General features: G+C 38.7%; 2 protein-coding genes across 3 annotated transcripts in view; both read right to left on the bottom strand.

Moving 5' to 3' along the window:
• Nucleotides 1-1,186: 1,186 nt before the first annotated feature.
• Nucleotides 1,187-8,841, bottom strand: KLHL11 (kelch like family member 11). Its single transcript, XM_063300589.1, has 2 exons — nt 7,764-8,841; nt 1,187-7,173 (listed from the first exon to the last, which is right to left on the bottom strand). Exons 1-2 carry the CDS (start codon nt 8,264-8,266, stop codon nt 5,592-5,594), a joined length of 2,085 nt encoding a protein of 694 aa, XP_063156659.1. The 5' UTR covers nt 8,267-8,841; the 3' UTR covers nt 1,187-5,591.
• Nucleotides 8,842-12,589: 3,748 nt separating this feature from the next.
• ACLY (ATP citrate lyase) overlaps nt 12,590-19,316 on the bottom strand; it is a 60,396-nt gene continuing 53,669 nt past the window's right edge. For both annotated transcript variants that reach the window (XM_063300587.1, XM_063300588.1), the window contains 5 exons: nt 18,185-18,328; nt 17,901-18,014; nt 17,175-17,257; nt 14,511-14,587; nt 12,590-13,451 (listed from right to left, as the gene is read on the bottom strand). In XM_063300587.1, coding sequence (XP_063156657.1) covers nt 13,357-13,451; nt 14,511-14,587; nt 17,175-17,257; nt 17,901-18,014; nt 18,185-18,328 — 513 coding nt within the window. In that variant the 3' untranslated portion in view covers nt 12,590-13,356. The remainder of the gene's footprint in view (nt 13,452-14,510; nt 14,588-17,174; nt 17,258-17,900; nt 18,015-18,184; nt 18,329-19,316) is intronic.

Genomic DNA, 19,316 nt, shown 5'->3' with positions numbered 1-19,316 from the left:
TTGCTGAAGAGCAACAATGGTATTCACAGGTAAGTTGTCTGCTCATGGAGACATCATATAAACTCGGTTCATTTTTTAAATCTCTTTTCTAAAGATTCTTAGCAAGGAATTTATTTCCCATCCCATAAGGAGGCATTTTCAGTATGACTCCTTTCTTGGTCAGACCCAATCAGTTGGAAGGAGCCATTTAGACCATCAGTGCAGGTTTCTGAATTAAAGCATCCTGAATAGATGTCTCTCCATTCATTTTATATCCTGCCGCAATCATAAATAGACTCTCAATGGCTCACAAATAACAAGATCATAAATAATATAATGCAGACAGACCCCAAAACAGTGCCTAGCATCAATCCCAAAATGCCCTCTGGAAAAGTTGTTTTCAGCTGTTTTGGGAAGGTGAATAACCTCAGAGGCAACAGTCCTTGCTTGAACATATCAAGCAAAGGAGATCCCGCCACCTTCCTCAGAAATTGGTTCCAATATCTAACTGCTCTATTAGGAAGTTTTTTTTTATATTCAACCAGACTCTGACTTCCTATAATTTTATCTATTATTTCTATTACATTGAGATTATAGAGAGTATGTCATAGCCTTCTGTTCTTGAAGAATATAATCATATCCCTGACATTTTTTTCCAAGGCTAAAATGCCCAATTCCTTCTCTCTCTCCTAATTTTCAGCACTCTGACCATCTTCACTTCCCTTCTTCACAGCTGAATATTTCTCAATAGTGCAGTGCCCAGAGCCAGGCACAATATTCCAAGCCTGATTACTGCCCATCAGAATGGAACTATCACTTCCCTTATTTTTATAAAGTATTTGGTTTTTTAAAATTTTGTTTAAATCTCTAGAAACTGTCTATTTTAGACTTCTTCCATTAGTTTTTTTCCTGCCACAGCTCTAAAGTATGTTTTCTGCAATGTGCAACTTCAGCATTAGGAAATAAACATATTCCTACTTGTTGACCTTATATTGGTTACTTTGACTTCATTCTTTTTGTACAAGTGACTAAAATTGAGATGAATTAAGTGACAGGAGCCTTCTTTTTACAGTATTTAAAAATGCCCTGACCACAACTGAAATTGAAGGATGAGACTGAGAAAAGCTTAAATTTCCAGATCTGCTAGGAACTTTTGTGCTGAACACACATCCATGAAGAATTTTAATAATGACATAAGCAAAAGACATAGAGAAATAAAATGTTTATTGAATTAGTGTTTAGTGTTACACAACTGTAATACAGCACATAATGTATTGCATTTTTAAAAAATAAAGTTTAGGGGCCAGCATAGCATCTAGAGAATTCTACCTGAACTGGGGAAAAGTCTGCATTTCAGTCTGAGAGTTGACCTCACCCATTTATTGAGGAACAAGGCAAATTAGGATCACAACAGAAAAATGAAACAATGTTATCTTACAGATTCCTGATCCATTATGAACTCATAAGAAAAAAAACTTATATATTTTTACTATTTTATTCAGGTTCAGAGAAGGCCAAAAGCTGGTAATAGCCAACCTGCCACTGATAGGATAGCTTTCAGAAAAGTGTTCCATGATTAGGGAAGAATATGAATACCATTATTTTAGCTTGGCAAGCTATGTGAAATGCCAGTATTATAGTAAATTAAGAGGTCCACAAATATCAGCTTGGCTTATCAACTGAGCATCAATTTGTGTCATTTGTTTTACCACCATTGTAAACAAAAAAACCCTTCCCTTAATTGCAGAAGGTATTGATGGGAGAGAAAACTAGGCTTAAAACCTGCTTGTGCGCTTCTACAAAACTTTCTACAGAACAGCTGATACTTCCAAAATTTCCTGCAAGTAAGGGAAACCCTCCACCTTTTTCCTGAGTCATTCTTCCCACGTCAAGTGTCCTTTGCCAACTGTGAGTCCAAGATGGAAGGCGCTTATAACAGTGGCATTATTTATGGGAACTACTGCAAATGGCTTGTTGTCACACTGTTAAAAAATGACTAACTTAAAATCTTCTGATGTTTTTTGTGGTAGAGGTTACAGCAATAACCAATGTGTCATCTGTGGCAGAACTACAGATTACCTCAATAACATTGTACTGATATATCTTCATTGTGAAAGGTGAGCCTTAGTGAAATAAGACTCTCAAACACAAAACAGGAGTTCAAATATACGAAGATAGTATGTGCCTATGAATATAGCCTTCAGACAGTATTATTCCAGTAATAATGTCAGTTTAGGCATTATAAAAAAGATCTACCATACTCCTGTAGCATCACAAGAGAAAGGCAGACTGTGGAACCATACATTCTGTCAGTAGAAAATCAGAAGAGATTTTTGTCTCCTAAGACTCTAGGCAGCTGGGATGTCTGCCTGTCTTTGAACATCTCAACTGCAGTTTCCTTTGGTTGCAGGGAACAACAAAACGTGTATCTAATTATTTTTACTCAGCCAGAAGTCCCATTCATTTAACTCGAATTCTCAAGTAAGCTGAGGAACAAAATCTAGATCTGTAAATATTTCCAAATGGAAATATTTTTGTAGTTTGTTGGAGGATTTCCCTTTGCCACAAGGCAGTTTTGTCAAGATCATCATGACTAAATAAGGTTAAGAGACTTTTGCATGCAGCCCAGAGCTGTGCACTCAGAACAGGAGAGCAAGCTAGTAGCCTAACATCCAGACTCTACATTAAGAAATTCTGACATTTGACACTACATATTGTACAATGCGACTGCTCTCTGGAATGCTGTTAACTCTTCATGCAAATTGAAATCTCCAAGCAAGGCATGTAAACAGCTATAAGTGACTGGCATTCACAAGCAACATCCAAAGTGACTTACAATTTTAAAATACAAAGCTTACCAGACTAAACAGTTTTACAAGCATTTGAATTAGCATAGTCCATAGGTTAGCTTATTTGTGGTGATTTAGCAAAAGATTTGCAATGAAGGCCAAATATCCCTACTATGAAGTTTTCAAATGTATGTTTAATTTCAGGTAATAGGGACATATCTATACTACAAGCATAACCCGTTTTAATGATGATTAAAGGGAATGCTGTTAGATCTAAGAGAAACTTCAGATGGAAAAACAACCATTTCCAATTAAACAATTTTAAATTTTCCACACAGATGCGTCCATGCTTGGAACTCGATAATGCTCTTATATAGTTCTTAATTAGTAACTCTGCTAATAGTTTTGAGGGAGTTTAGAGCCCTGCAGCTTTGGAATGTCAAAAGATTTCCAGCAGATAAAAAGCTTTCTGAAGCAACTACTTCACCATAAAAAACTAGCTGGTAGAAATAATGTATCTTTAAGGCAGGCAAGTGGCATTATTGGATTTTGTCAGACAAGACTACATTAGTTTTAATTTGATATCAGGATAGTTACTTCAGCACACAAGTTTAACCCCACCCCAGCTATATAATAAAAAATAGTATTAGGAGGGCGAAGGTAAGTTAGGAAAACCTACACATATCCATGCAATTGAAACACTTACCCCAGTATCTCAGACATGAATTAGGCTTCCTGCTAAATTGGAAAACAGTATTGGTTAGTCTGTAACATTCTTTTCTTTAAATTAAAAAAGTGCTTTCTAAAATTTAAGACACTATTTACCATTCAAACACCATCATTAATATTTCCCAATACAGATTTCTCCCATACTGATTTCTTCTCCTTGTGTCATCTTAGTGCTCCCAGGGATAAATCTGGGCTTGTTAAGAGAGAAGAAAAAGTAAGGGAGATGAGAAAAGTAGATCTAGATAAAGTTAACTGTTTGAGAGCCTTCTCAGAAAATATTTACAGATGAGAAAAAAGCCATTTTTTCTTCTAAGGATTCTACTTCCACAGCATCTGATGACCACATGCATCAGGTCTTGATTTTTCCTGAGACTTCTTTAGACATTGCTATCACTACATTTTTATTTACTGCCATTTCTGACACAAGGCGAGAAGGGGGGATAAATAGGCAAAGGTGGTTTCATGAGATGGTGGCTGCAGTAATTTATTTCAATCATTTGTAGAGGCAGGATAAATATTGTGAATATATATTTAGTTTCATAGGAAAGGGAGTAGGAGGTAAGTAATAATAATGCCAAAGAAAATTCCATTACAAAACTGCCTCAGAAAATCAAGTAATGTATTTGACACCTTGGGACATGTGTCTGTATTGTAACAGAATTTATAAAGGTAAAATTAAATATTCCGTTGGACCAACAAGTTTACATTAAATATTGCATAAATGCTTTACATAAGTTTGCCTGCTTGAAGAACTCTGTAACATTCTAAAAACTTAAATCCTCCTCGGTCCAATAAAATAAATTTGTATCATCTGAACATATTCTGTATCTTCCATTAAACTATCAGAACTTTAAATAAAATAGGAATCTGCTTGCTACCTGGCTGGAGGAGAGTGGAGAGAAAGCAGCAAATAACTTATATCAATCTCAAGAATTGTCTGGGGTGAGAATGAATTTTATATGCTGCCAAAAGATAAGACATGGAAAATGTGGATTCTTAATGTCAAGAATAATCATTCAGGCAAATTTTCCACTCCAATTGAAGACTCAAGTACTCAGTACTGTCCACACAAGGAATGGTGTATCATGAAGACAAAGAGATTTGATTGTCAAAGATAGATCAGATAGTAGTTAGACTTACTTGCCCAAATATTGACACCCAGAGTTCATACACCTTTATCCCTGCCACGATGAATTCTTTCAATAATGAATTAGGATCTTTTTGGTATTTTCATTCATTCCTTTAAGGCCACAATTCTGAACCATTTAAATAAAATTAATTAATGGGTAATCAATGGGACTACTACAAAATAGAAGGGTCATCACTGAAAATTATAGTGAAGCCCTTAAAGTAACAACTCAGAAATTTTTCATTATATAACTGAGAATGATCCAACAAGTAAAATCTACTATTTTTACTAATACCCTTTTAGCAACTTCAAATGCTTTTAGATAAATACAGCTATAAAATATTTATAAGCATGGAACATTTTTAAGTTCTTAAAAAGATTGTGCTTTACTCCTCTTATAAAGGGTTTGTTTTTTAACTATTGCACATGTCTCCAAGTTTGAGAGAAATAAGCAGATTCACAGCAATTTCAGATTAAAAAGAGGAAATGCCTCTGCAAAACCAAATAAAAATGTCTTAAGAAAACCGTGAAATGGTGCTTCATATATACATCAACATTTTAAAATAAACTGAAATACTTCACATGGCCTGTATGTTTAAAGTGGGATGAGATGCCCCAATACACAAAAAGCAGGTCTAATATAAAAACTGTAAGGAAAAAGAGGCTGTGCTGAATCTTTATACTACCTGAACATATCTACAAAGTGCAAGAACAATTCTTTTGTTGGATTCTTTATCTGCATCTCATTTGTGGAGAAACCAACAGGCTCTAGGGATTTTATAAGTCTCCCTACCTTCATAGTTATGGCTAGTATATACCACATTTTCTTGCAGTGCTTGTAATCCTGGCAAAATATTTTAACACCGAGAAAGCTTTATCTCCAACACTTAAGCAGTTTAGGTGACTATTAGACCACGCTAGGCATGGCAATTACAGAGAGTTGTTTCTGATTCCGTTTATTCAAGCTAGCATTCTATCTGAGACCGAGGCATCCTCCGCAAACTTAAGGAATGTCGGTGTATCTCCTGCATCTGCCGGATCCGGTCCTTCTGCCACATTAGATTTTGCGGCATTGGGTATTTCTGGGTACCATGTAAGGACCGAAAGGGGATTCTCACGTGACAGGCTGTAGCACGGCAGCGAGGCTGGGGCATAGGAGGGAGTAACAACCAACGCTTCTTCTCAGCACAATAGCGATAAGCCTCTTTTCTGTACTGTTTATCAGTATCATCACTGTTCTTCCATCCACCTATGATGAAGACATCATCTTTGTAGTAGCAGATAGCTGCCCCTTCAATGCTAAGAACCTCGGGTGGTAAGCTTTCCAGAATGTCATCAGATACCTGGTTAGAGATTTTTCTCTTGACCTCTTCATGGTCTAGAGGATAGCTTCTGGGACAACATGAAGCTGTGTGGTAAAAGTTGGTGTTGCCCACAACCATTTGGAAGCAACAATAATTGTCAAGGAGTGGCAGAGATTCACAATCTCGCCACTGTCGTGACTCTGCATCATAGCGTGTAATAACAGACCTTAAGCCATCTTCATTATCTCCATCAACTGGTGTGCGAGCTGCCATGTAAACAAACCTGTTATCTATTGTAATCACTTTAACATCGCGGAGTATCTTTGGTGCAGACTCCAAGTTGTGCCACTTATCTTGATCAGGATTGTAGACAGCTACATCTTTAAAACCGGGTATAAAATTCCCATGCCCACCAATGCTATACAGGTTTCCCTTTACCTCAGTAAGGCCAAAAGAATGCTTTCTGGTTATTAGATTGGAAACCTGCTCCCAAACATTTCGGCTTGGGTTATACCTTTCCATGGTCTTGGCAAAGCCAGGCTCCATGGAACCTGCCACATAAAGATAGGATTCGGTTACTACCACAGCATGTCCATCAAGATGATTGTGTACGTGGGGTAAATTCACCCATCTATCTTCATCAATAAAATACCCCACACACTCACTCAAGTAATCACCTCCCTCAGACACACCACCAATGACCATGATAACATCCATGTTTTGGCCAAAGCGAGGCAGAGATGAGATGGGAGAGTTAACTTGTTGGAGTGTACCCAACTGAAAATTCTCACCCTTGAGAGCATGGCTTTCCACTGCTTCCAACACAAGTTTGAGGCAAGCTTCATTGCTTGATACAAGCCTTTCAGATTTTACATGCTGAGTCAAATAAGTTGGCTTAATTTGTGATAGCCGGAGAAGCTTAAAGAGCTCGCCAAAGTACTTCTCTCTCTCTTCAGGATTTCTCTGAACCCACTTTAAAACCATCTCAAACAGAACTTCTTCTGAATCCACTGTGATTTCTGAATCTGAAAGCCAGTCTCTAATAAGGTGAAATGGCAAAGTATAGAACTCTTCATCTTGGATGACTTTGTAGAAGTTCCTCCTGATCATCTCAGCAGCTTTTAAAGCCAGTTGGTTCAAAGAGTACATATGAGCTAAGCTATGAATGGCTACAGAGTTGGAGAGACTCAGTTTTTTCTTGAGGAATTCCCCACAGAACTCTTTTAAACGTGTTAGTAAGAACCTGCAAAACAAGAAGGCAACTTAGAAATGGTATGGGAGAATTATCAGATAGCTAATAACTTGTATTTTGTTTTCCACTGTGCAAACATTCAAAAGTATCAAATATCATTTATTTTTCAAAAGTTGTCATAGCTGAAGATGTCTTTAACTGTCCAACAATGCCCTCAGTGCTATAACTCAAGTAATTCAGTACCTGCACTGGACAGAAACATTGCCATGAAAATTTTAACCTGCGTGATCATGTGCAATGCTGCATCTCAACTGTTTCTGAGTGTATTTCTTCACTTCATTCAATTCTATAATAGCATACTGATCTGCCTTACAGCAAGCCAGACTGCTAGTTTATCTGGCAAATTAGTCTACTCCCAACTAAAATGACTGCTGGTTTATACTGGAACCAAAGATTAATTTTCACAATTCCCAGGGAAGGAGGAACAGAATGACAATCTTTGGTTTTGTTAATTAAGAACTGCCTCCAGGTTATTTAAGGTATGGTCACCCATCAGAACTCTGGAACATTTTTCTACCAACATGTATCATGAGGGTATCCTGGGATGTTATCTGATGCTTCGTTTATCCTCCCCGCCTCACCTATCGGCCAGCTCCAGAACCTCGTGCACGTTGCCGGGACTGACGCGAACACTTCCCGTGTACATGAAGCTGATGACCGCCTCGACCGTCTCCGGGTCTGGTCCTGCTTCCGAACTCCATTTGCGCAACTCTACGCGACCCGAGCGCGACTCCGCAAAGTCACCCGAGAGGAGAGGAGCAAAGTATTCAGTGGCTGCTGCAAGGACTGACCGGTGCGCGCGAAACTCTCGCGGCGGGGGATCGGAGCGGGAAGAGACACCGCCCACTTCCCTCTCCTCACCATTGCTGCCGCCACCAAAGGCTAACGTGACGTCACAGAAGAGGCCTAACCGTCGTTGTTCGTTCTGCCGGCAGGCCAAATCGGAGCAGTGGGCCACACACGAAAACACCTCTGAGTCAGGCTCTGAATCTGGCCCCGCCTCGCCTTCCAGGCCCAGGAGGTTGCCATCTGGGCCGCTGTGGCCTCCCGCGTCCAAATCGCAGCCGCCTCCAGCCGCCGCCATCTCGGCTCCCCTTCAATCGATTCTAGCAGTCTTTCCCGTTGCTACATCCAATTACGTTTCCTGTCTCAGGCCTGGCATACGCAATACACAAGAGAGGCAGTTGCAAACTTGTAACAAGCAGCAGCAAAGCAATGTGCAAACACACACATGCAAAGGCAACCAAGTTTCCACAACTCCAGCAACTTGCCAATTAAAGAGTTCAAAGTCCAGAGAGCAGGCACAAGAACGGTCAGCCAGTCCAGCTTCAGAGTCAAAGGCAAGGCACAGAGCATCAGAATTAAGGAACGGCTGTTTCCAACAGCAGTTCTGAGCTCGTAGCTCTCTAAATTAGAGCAGCCCCGGTGGAGCTCATTTAGGAGGGCGAGACTGCTTTCCTGCGAGTAACCTCGCTGACTTCCTCTGCTCTACTCTCCTTTTTGCTCTCCTTGCTCTCGCATTGGGACGGGGTGGCAACTCTGAGTCCTCATCCTCGCTGAGCAGCGGAACCTCTCCCTTGCTGCTCACTGGGCCTCCTCAGGCGGCTGTTCGTCTGGCGCCCCCCAGCTGATTGCTCACCTCCAAGACCACTTCAGGAGCTGGCTGCCCTACCTCGTCTTCCGACTGGGAATGACATTACGTCACTTACGTGATCATAGAGATGTGAATATATTAAACTTCCGGTACTAAAAGTCGCCACTTGCCATCATAGATTTAAGAATTGTAGACATAAACTTCCCTGCAGTTATATTTCTCTACAAAACTGGCTTCCTGTTTATCCCCATTTTTTTTTATGAGCTTGCAGGACAAAAAGCAAAGCTGTTTATTGAAAACATTGGAGAAATCCAGACCAGTTAAATAAGTTGCGTTTAAACAGAAGTGTTTGCTGCTGCTTTTGTTGTTTAAAATTCAGTCCTAATTTGGTCGGATTTGTTGTAGTGTAAAATGAAATATAGCCATAAATATTGCGTGTTATGATTACTTAGTATGCAACGAGTCTAAAAATAGAGCATTTTCATCTAGACAGAAGGCCTATGAGCCCCAAAAATTATTAGCCATGATGGGTATCTCTAATGAGAGCTTTTCACAAAGAAACACCTTAAACTGTGCACACAGGTAGATAACCCACATTAGAAAAAGTAATGTGTTCAGCTTCTTTATCAAATTATGGCCCAAAGTATCCTGAATGTCTGTCAAAATACTGTGTATATTTTCTAGGTGGTGGGATGTGGGCAGTGGTACATTAACTTGCAAGGAAATCTCTAAATTCAACATCCTAGCTTGAATGGTAGCACAAGCATGCGTGGAAGAAAACTGGGTTTTGGTTGCATTTGTAACATACTGGCCAGGTTCTGCCTAAACACTGCCCTTACTGTTAGGTAAGGAATGCTGCATGAGGCTCAGTCGTGTCTAGGGCTGGTAACATAGTCTGCCTCTTCTTTATCTTATTAAAAATATGTGAAAGCCCCAGTTGACTGAATCCATGATAGGCAGGTGGGGTCAATATTTATGCCTGAGCTGTGCTGATCCAGGGAAGAAATTATTCTATTAGATGACATGAACAGATAAGTGAGATGGGTACAGAAAAGGTGACCGGGATATTTACAGACCCCCAAAATATAGAAGAACGATGATTCTTCGAAGTGAAGTCCTGTGTTATTCATATGTACAGACTGAACTTGAAAACATAACGGATCTGGTTGTTTATGATGAAAATCTGAATTAGTGAAGGATACAGGAGTGATGAGAGATTCTGAACAGAAGACAGGCCATTTATGGTGTCAAGAGTGAATTTTGGGGAAAATGGATGTGAAAGAAAAGAAACTAAACCGAAAGTAGAAAGGCTACAGGAAGAGAAAATATAAGTCCTGCATGAAAGAGTATTAGAATGCATGTTGTCCCAGGAACTTTGAGTTCTTTAAACCTGGCATGCTTCGCCAATTAACACGCAAGGCAGAAATCTCTTTTATAGCTTCATTCTGCAGAAGAAAGGGTACTTGTAGCTTTAGTTGCACAACAAGCACAAACAGAAATTCTAAGGCATCAGATTTTAAACAGCTACTATCAGAAAATCATTACATCATAAGAAAATATGATTTCATTGGTACACATTACTCATACCCTTGGGTGGGCAAAACACTCCCAAAAGGTGGGCACTTTCACTGTTGCTGGGGAGAAATATGAGCTAGCTGGTTTTCTATCATTCTAGCTCAGTGTTTCTCAACCTTGGCCACTTGAAGATGTGTGGACTTTACCTCCCAAAATTCCCTAGCCAGCCATGCTAACTAGGGAATTCTGGGAGTTGAAGTCCACACATCTTCAAGCGGAGGGGTTGAGAAACACTGCTGTAGCTTGTTAACTTGTTAGCATGCCAGCACAGTCGGTTCTTTGCCTCGGGGGAGGCTTCATTGTTTACTTTTACTTCTTGCTCTTCTCAGCAATTAACTGATAAAGAGGAGAAAGGAATTTGGGTAGCAAAGTCTGTAACTTCCCAGCAGCTTCCCAGTGAAGGTCAGTTGTTTCTGCTGCCTTCTTCAAATTAACCCTAAAGATCACCATTCCATCACACAGATTAATCCCTTACTCAAGTGAATGGAAAGCCACATAAGAAAAGAGGATGTGGAGCTGTTAGGAACAGAATGAAATTATGTTACAGAATATATGCAGTTATGCCAGTAAGAAATATTGGAGAAATGGCTGGAGGAAGGAAGTGAAATAAGTTGTGGATGAGGAAAGATGTATACAAGGGAACGACTGCTGCCAAAACTGAGAATGAAAGAAAGATGCCGTATACGACTTCTTTGCAAAGGGTATAGTCAAAGAGCAATAGATCTTTTAAGATTAAAAGATGCAAAGAAAACAATGAGTGATCCTGGAAATAAAAAAAAATGTTTTGGAAATAAAAATAGCTAAACTAGGAATCTCCAGCATAATGAAGACCATTTAAAATGAAAGCAATAAAATGATTAGGAATGAAATTGAAGGGAGTCAATGCTGGAAGGAGTATTTTAGAGATTTTATGAGAGAAGATCAAGAATGAATGGGTGCCAAGTGAACTGAATAGACTGAATATAAAAATGAGTGAACATTAAAAAAGAAACGTGCTGAGTTTGTTTGCTTGTTCAGAGAATGAGAGGACTGAATCCCAAAACAAATATATGAAAGAAGAATAAATGGGTCAAGAGGAAGGAGAAGACCAAGAAAATTGTGGCTGATCCTTCAGAAGAATGTGTGGTGAGGCTGGGCAGTGACCCCTTGCTGACAGACAAGCATTATTTAACTTTGGTGCCTCCACTGTAAATGCTTTTAATTCTGTACGTGTTTACAATATAGTCTCAAATATCAACATTCTAGCCCTGTTCATGCATTTCAGAGGTGTAGGGACAGATGGAAAATGGCCTTGGCTTCACCTTAGCCCTTCAGAGTATCTCCTTACTGAAATTGCCCTCAGGAGAGACCTGCAGAAAAGGGGATGAGAATATTAACCAGAGCAGGGCCTGGAAACGCAACTCTGTTACTTTCCCCTCATGGGAGGAAAACAACGGATTTCAATATTAATTTACTCCCCCACTAAAAAATCTTTTGCTTCACCAGTTTTACACTGAGTAATTTGATAATGCATCCTATATTAATAGCAAATTAATTATATCCCTGCACAGAAGAGAAAGGAAGAAGCAAACTTGAGAGAACCCTAAGGTAGCAAAAACAGTAACAAACAGTAAAACCTTTAAAAAAAACTGCAGGAAATCCAGAAAAATGCCCAATAATAAAGGGTACAGAATGCTGATGATCATACAAAATAGAAACAAAACAGAAAAGCAGAGTATCCTGAAAGAGGGTATGACCAATACATCTCACATTAGTGTTTAGTCGCAGTTCCTTTTTTTCTCTAAAAAAAAGTGTTATAATTTATAATTCTGCAACAATCCTCTTCCAGGGATTGTTGGAAATATTTAGTATAACTGTATCTTCTTTAATTACTCATTAATTACCCCAGTAGGATTTGGCTTATTTGTCCTCAGCATCTTCTCCAAAGATCTGGAATTGCCATGTTCTCATTTTAATTCTCTCTCTCTCTCTGAGATAGAGAGAATATTAGAATGAGAACATGGCAATTTCTCTGAGAGAGAGGCCATTTCATAAAATTTCTTCTAATAATGGATGAAATGACTGTTATTCATCTTAACATTCATCTTGGGTCCCACACCTTTACGTTCTTCTATAGGAACTCTTCCATAGGTTTGCAAATACCAGGCAGGTTCAAAATCACTGATGTTAAAATAACAAGTGCGTTTTCATTTCCCCCCTTAACACTTTTTTCCCTCAGCACACAAAATCTAGCAAAGATGACTTATTATTGTACTTTTTATTTGAGTCAGGTTATAATACATAAACAAAGCACTGTATATTGTTGTGAATACATTAGAGATCCAGAGATGGTGTCTTGTGCACACAGATATATTCAGAGGCCATCCGCTGCAAAAATGGTAGGTCTTTTGTTTGTGATAAGTAAAAATATTAGCTGCATACATACAGAAACTGGAATGCACACAAATTTCACAGTTTTGAACATGAGCTTATGTTACCAGTTTTACATTTTTAAATACTATACCAGATCTGTACAAGCTTATCAAATCAGGTGTAGTCCCTCTGACCAGAAATAAAAGCTAATGATTAACATAAAAATACAGGACACAGAGAGGACAAATTTATCACAAAAGTATACAGCTTGTAAGGAGTTTTTTAAAGATTTGTTTTGATCATACAGGTTCACTGACTCTCTCTGGCTCTTCAAGTCTAATGAGGTCACAGATTAAAAGAAAAACATTAAAATTTGGCCAGAATTTACTGAAGTGAGAGGATGAGGACAAAATAAACACGCATAAAAGAACAAGCAAAGACAGTGCAACTTCTTTAATATATTAAATACAACAGGAGATAGCAAAGGGTTTTGGTTTATTATTATTTATGGAATCTACACCGAAGCCTAGAAAAGGCTGCCTTGGATAGAATTTCAACCCAGTCTGTTCCCTATACTTTGACAACCAGGCCATATAGTGTAGTCATATTTATTGGTCTTCCATAAAAACAATTTGCTTTGCTCCCTTCAGTTGTCACATAGTCATATGCTCCGGTAAGACGTAAGAGATATCGTCCCAAGGATGACGATACAGACCTTGTTTCAATCTCTTCTGGTCCAGATAATGTCCTAAAATAAAAGGCTTTTTGTTTAATATTTCTGTTTGGATGTAACCTTTAAAAAGACCTAAATGGTAGAAACTGAACTTCATTCTGTTAATTCTAAACACCCACTAGCCAAATCTCAGAGTACTTATGCAGATACAGGACAAAGTACAAATCAGAAGGCTTGTTGTCTTTAATACAGATAGTCCAGCTTGTTCTCATGGTTTAAGGAACAGACAAGCAATCCTTCAGTTCCTGAAACCTCTAAAATAATTCTCCTGCTCTGAAATAAGTAAAAGGCAAAATTAATGTGGAAAGTCTCTATTAAGGTTAACACATGGTTCTAGTGCCCCTCCAAAAACAAGATTAGGGAGAGGGGGGTCAAAAATTGTGTTCTTGAGACTTCCAGTGCTATCTTCGTCACATCACTGCTATGCTCCCTATAGCTCCCTGAGATTTTTTTTGGGGGGTGGGGGACAGCCCATACAGAAACAGCCTTTCTGTATGAACCAAAAAGCAAAAATACTTCTTAAAAAGATCTGTTCAAGTAGTAGGTTTGATTGGAATCCTCTTCCATGTATGTTTGCAATAGCAGCAATTGCATAAATTTTTCTTTTCCAAATTTTGTCTGAAACATTGCTTTGGTTCCTTAGTGTAAATCAAAATAGAATGAATAAAAATATAAACACTATTTTTATTTAATCTATTTCAAGGAACTACTGGGGCAACTAATGTTGCCAGCTGTCTGTCTTTCCCATCTAGAAGTCTGATCCACAAGGCAAGCCAGTTGACGTAGTTTTCAACAGAAGTGGCCAGAGTATGAATATATCACAAGCCAAACCAGCCTCTTGCCTTCTGGATAAAGAAATTATATACTTCTTCTTTTTCTTTTTTTTTTTGGTGCCTTCAAGTCAGTTTTTGACTCCTGGCAACTGCCTGGACTCATCCCTGCAGTTTTCTTGGCAAGGTTTTTTGGAAGTGGTTTGCCATTGCCTCCTTCCTCGGGCTGAGAGAGACTGACTGGCCCAAGGTCACCCAGCTGGTTTTACTGGCTTTACTTTACTGTGTAACATAAAAGACTCACCAATGAAGCCCATGCTTCTGCCAAGCACAAAAATGCCATTGAGGGCACCAATGTCAATATACTCATCAGCTTCTTCCCTGCAATAAAAAACCAAATGATTCTTGTTTAAATATTACACTTTATTATACTGTGAGCTGTATATGCAGAAAATTTTTGTCATTCTTTTTAAAGACAGCTAAATAAAAGTTTCATAAAGTTAGCAGAACAGACTTTACAAGATAACGGCACAAAAAATACGGCATGTTTTCTCTGATATCGGGACAAAGGCACAGGTGAGACCTTGCATAGTTCACACAAAATGCTGTTCCGTATTATGGGTTAGCATGTTGTATGAATCCAGCCAATTGTGCTTCATTTACTATACTGTTATTAAGTAAAGCTTACCCCAAGATTGCTTTCCTATTATCATAACACAGGATTCTCCCTGCTTTTTTTAAAATCAAATTCCCACAATTGGGGTCCACGGATATTAAATAATTGAAAAGATGAAACTTTTCTATATTTCCCTTAAACCTTCGTGATTACTGGTCATCTTTGCTTAATGAGGTTTAATTCCTGATGGTAAAGTTAACTTTGGTAGCAGAGTTGGAAAAAATAACTTCCAGAGATTTTGAAAGTTCCGTAATAGTTTCCTTAAAGTTTAGACTCATCTCTTATGAAGAGAACACACGTAGGTTTTTAAAAACAGCTTCTTTAAGATGGTACACTTCAGAAAAACCGCAACTGTTGCCTAAGCTCCCATCTTCCCTGCTTCAATTGATCTAGCCTAGCTAATTGCTTTGGCAAAGCTCTGGTTGGCCTCCAGTTTCAATTCTGTACTTAAAAATATAGGAAGATTCACATATGCAGAAACAACATACCATCTGTGGAAGCAAGATAGCATATATACAATCATATGCAAAGTGATCTGTATGTGTGTTTCTCTGTCATCATATGTAGATACCCATCATTCCAGTGATCTGGAAACAACCCACCATTAAGTATTACTTTAACTGTAAATTTTGGGTATCTACAAATGATGACAGAGAAACACACATACACCCCACACCCCCCATCCATCTGATGTTGATTTCTGTCCTGCCATTGGACAAAGAAGGTTTGTCCTGCTGAACTTGAATTTCCAGCTCTACACAAGCATTTAATCCCTTTCTTCTCAGTTTTGAAGAGCTGCTGTAAGCAAGGCAGATTGGGAGAAAGAGGAGTCAGGAGCACAAATAAATTAGGAAAAAACCTAAATATTTTATTTCTGTTTATTGCTGATATTGCTAATATTTACTAAGTTTACCTATATATAGTGCCTGACTCATTTTAAATTTCTGTACAGCGCACAACAGTTTCAAGTGCTGAGTCTTATATACCTGCTTTCTACAACATGGTACCCCCCACATTTGCTCAGCCTCAAACTCCCAGAATTCCCAGCAGCATGAGGAAGACGTGAGTGTGGATCCTTACATAGCTTGAACAGCAACATGCATGTGGGCTGTGTGCTTACTCTCATACACCCATGTAAATAAATTTAAATTTATTAACATGGGTGTAAATTTAAATTGCCCGAGAGAAGCAATAGCAATTGCCATGGAATTTCAGAATTTGCAGAAGTCCCCCAAAACTCTTTAAAAAATGAAGAGGAACAGCCATGGGTGAGGGATTAACCTATCACTTGTCCCACTGACATCATTACCATGCTAGGAATGGCCTCTGCATCTTCTGCTACTGAGGCCAGATATCCCAGCAAACACTGTCCCTATTTGCGCTTCCTATTTTAAGTTTTTGTTCTCTTTGTTCTCCTTCTTCTTTTTACAAACAGCAACAAAAACTCATGAGGTTCCCAGCAATGTGGAAACCATTGTGCATGGGGTGAGGAAAAAGTAATCCTTGCTCCAGCCCCTTTGATTTCCAAAAGATGCTATCTGGGGTGAGATTTTAGAAAGCAAAAGTGAGGAAGGCAAGTTGCTGCTGCAGGGGCAGCTCTGCTTTTAGATAATTTTGCACCCTAAGTTACTTTTCCTGAAAGATTAATTATTACTAACCAATAATAATTATTTGGATTTGGATAATGTCAGACCGGATAATGGCATGCTAACTTATAACAAGCTATGGTTCTAAAATATAGGTGGAGCACTCTGGGGAAGGCAATGGCAAACCACCCCGCTCTATAGTCTGCCAAGAAAATGTCGCGAAAGTGGCATCCCCCCAAAGGGTCAGACATGACTCAGTGCTTGCACAGGGGACCTTTCACCTTTCACACACTCATTAACCACAATATGAATCACATATTGTTCAGTGCTTCTCAATCTTGGCAGCTTTAAGATGTGTGGACTTCAGTTCCCAGAATTCCCCAGCCAGCATGCTGGTCTAGATGCAGACAGTGTTAGCACCTCACTTTGGCTAACTGTGCTGCATGAATGCAGTCTGTGTTTGTCCCTTTCTCAGAAAAATCACAGCACAAATATAACCCTAAGGCTAAGAAAATTAAACAAAATGAATGAAACTGGCCAAAATGCCTATTCTGTCAAGGGCCTCAACTTTTCCCTATATTTTTCCTTTATACCCATTACAACCAGAATGTTTGGGACAATTATTTATTTTGGGCAAGGGTGATTTACTACAGCCAAGCTTCTAAACCATGACGAAGATTAATTGATTGGGTAATTGATTGCTCACCGTGTAAAGGAGCCACAGTTCCTGAGTACATCAACAAAGGCCACACCAATGAATCCATCAACATTCAGGATAAGGTTAGGTTTCTAGATTGGGGCAGGTTGAGAAGAAAATGAGATTTTAGCAGTAAGAGGAACTTTATTTCAGATGAAAGTATCACAAGCATTTAAGAACTAATATCTCTGAATGGGGACACATATATACTCCTTAAAAACAGCAACAGCTAATAAATCATGTATATGATTACTTCTAAGATCCCTTGTGGCTGCATTGGAGACAGAGTTTTGAAAGTAATTCCTATTTCCATTAATCAAACTACAATTTGTAAAGTTCCCTACATGCAAGCTCACACAATTATTTGACTAAGTTGTGCAGATGACCAAGCCTACAGTAACATTTTCCATCCTAGTACCTTTAGATGTGATTATTATCTATTATGTTTCTGTTTAAAGTATATATTTACTGTTCTCTGGCTTGAAAATACAGGCAGCATTTGATGTGTAAGTTTTCTTTGGGTTCAGATTTCTATAAATAACACTTTATAAGCATATGCAATGTTACTTGATGTCTCAGACAAGCAAAAGAATAGCTTCCAGATAATTAAAAGGGGTAACCTCCTGCCCCTCAAATCTAGTAATGTTTATAGCTGATGTAGTTTTTAGAGACAGAATTATGAGGAATAGGGAGACCAAATACTTTCATGTTAAAACTGTCACAAAAAGGTGATACCTTGGAAGTAGTAATTTTTTCCACTTCCAGTGCATAATCTAGAAGAGGTGTTGCAGGGAAATGCTGCTTCACATAATCCTTAAGGATCTGAACTCTCATATCTGGGTTGTTGATCTACAAAATTAAAAGAAACAATAAAAGAAACCACACACTTTAAAAGTAGCAGGCAGTATCAAAAACAATTTCACATCATGGCCAAATTTCTTTAAATCCTGAACTGAAGCAGAAGGTTATGTTACTATCAGTGGAAATCTACCACACCTCTGAGCAGGCAGGCAACTTACTGATTTAACTCGGTGGCCAATGCCCATGATTAATTTCCCTTCCTTCTTCATCTTGTTCACAAACTCCATTGGAATGATGCCACTGTCAAAGGCTTTGCTGAACATTTTTGCTGCTGCATCCAAAGCACCACCAAAACGATCACCCTGGAGGACATTGGTAAGCAGAGAGAAAGCCATACTGAAAAGATTTTTCTTCTGGAGTGAGATAGGACACAGATGATCCTGTGGTCAAACTTCAAAGTATTAACTGGAGAGATGAAGAGAGCAGATCACATAGCTTCTTTAAGCAGCTGCCAACAAATCCAGAGTGTGCCTACACTGATTCCAAAGCTCCCTTGCCTTCTTTGGATACAAATACTACACAAGTCTCGAAATTAGTACGTCAATGAGGTCTAAGTTAGAAAGCATCTAACATCTTCAACTTCTAGGGACATTTGGAGTAGAATAGTGAGAGAGATACCATATGAAGGAACATTTCTCATGCCAGTCTGCTTCCCCTATAGCTTCAGCTTGTAGAATTCAGTCACAAGTTTACCATTCTTAGCAACAGTTAAGAACAGGATCCCTGTGAAGAAGTAGAATCTCTGGAGCAAAACCAAATCTATCCTGGCAATTTCTAATAAAGACCAGGGATTTTAAGCTTAATATATTAGTCAACCATAAATATAAATTGAAGGAAAAATGGTGAAGATCAATTTAATAAATGGGCTTCAAGTATATGCACATATTTACTTTTTTGAGATGACTGTCTTTTCTGATGCATTACTCTAAAGGGGAAATGTTGAAACAAATTACTTTTAATATTCTACACCCATGACAAATACCAGGCAACCAAATAAGCTTGGAAGTCCCAACTGCATAGTTTCTATTTTACCATCTATGGTAGGACTATGTTCTTAAATAGCCAATTCGCTTCTGTCTGCTGAATTCATCTACCCTCCTAAGCAAGCTGAAAGTGACCTTCCATTTTATATGAAATAACCAGCAGAAGCCCAATGTTTCCAAAAGTGTGTGTTCATGTGTATAATATAGCATCCTTTTAAAATACAAAATCCTTTATTATCAGCATTGTCAGTTCAGCCCCAGAAGCATTTGATGAATGCTAGCACTGAAGTGAGAAGCCTCTGCAAGC

This window comes from Candoia aspera, chromosome 4, assembly GCF_035149785.1.
Source record: "Candoia aspera isolate rCanAsp1 chromosome 4, rCanAsp1.hap2, whole genome shotgun sequence".
Taxonomy (NCBI): Eukaryota; Metazoa; Chordata; class Lepidosauria; order Squamata; family Boidae; genus Candoia; species Candoia aspera.
Note: the sequence above shows the minus strand (reverse complement) of the source record. Positions and strands in the feature narration are given on the sequence as shown.

What these genes read in the sequence shown, in the direction of transcription:
- KLHL11 (XM_063300589.1), bottom strand. Translation starts at nt 8,266, where the DNA reads ATGGCGGCGGCTGGAGGCGGCTGCGATTTGGACGCGGGAGGCCACAGC. An exon ending in GTTCTGGAGCTGGCCGATAG is followed by an intron (nt 7,174 to 7,763) that starts GTGAGGCGGGGA and finishes CTTGTTTTGCAG; the next exon opens with GTTCTTACTAACACGTTTAA.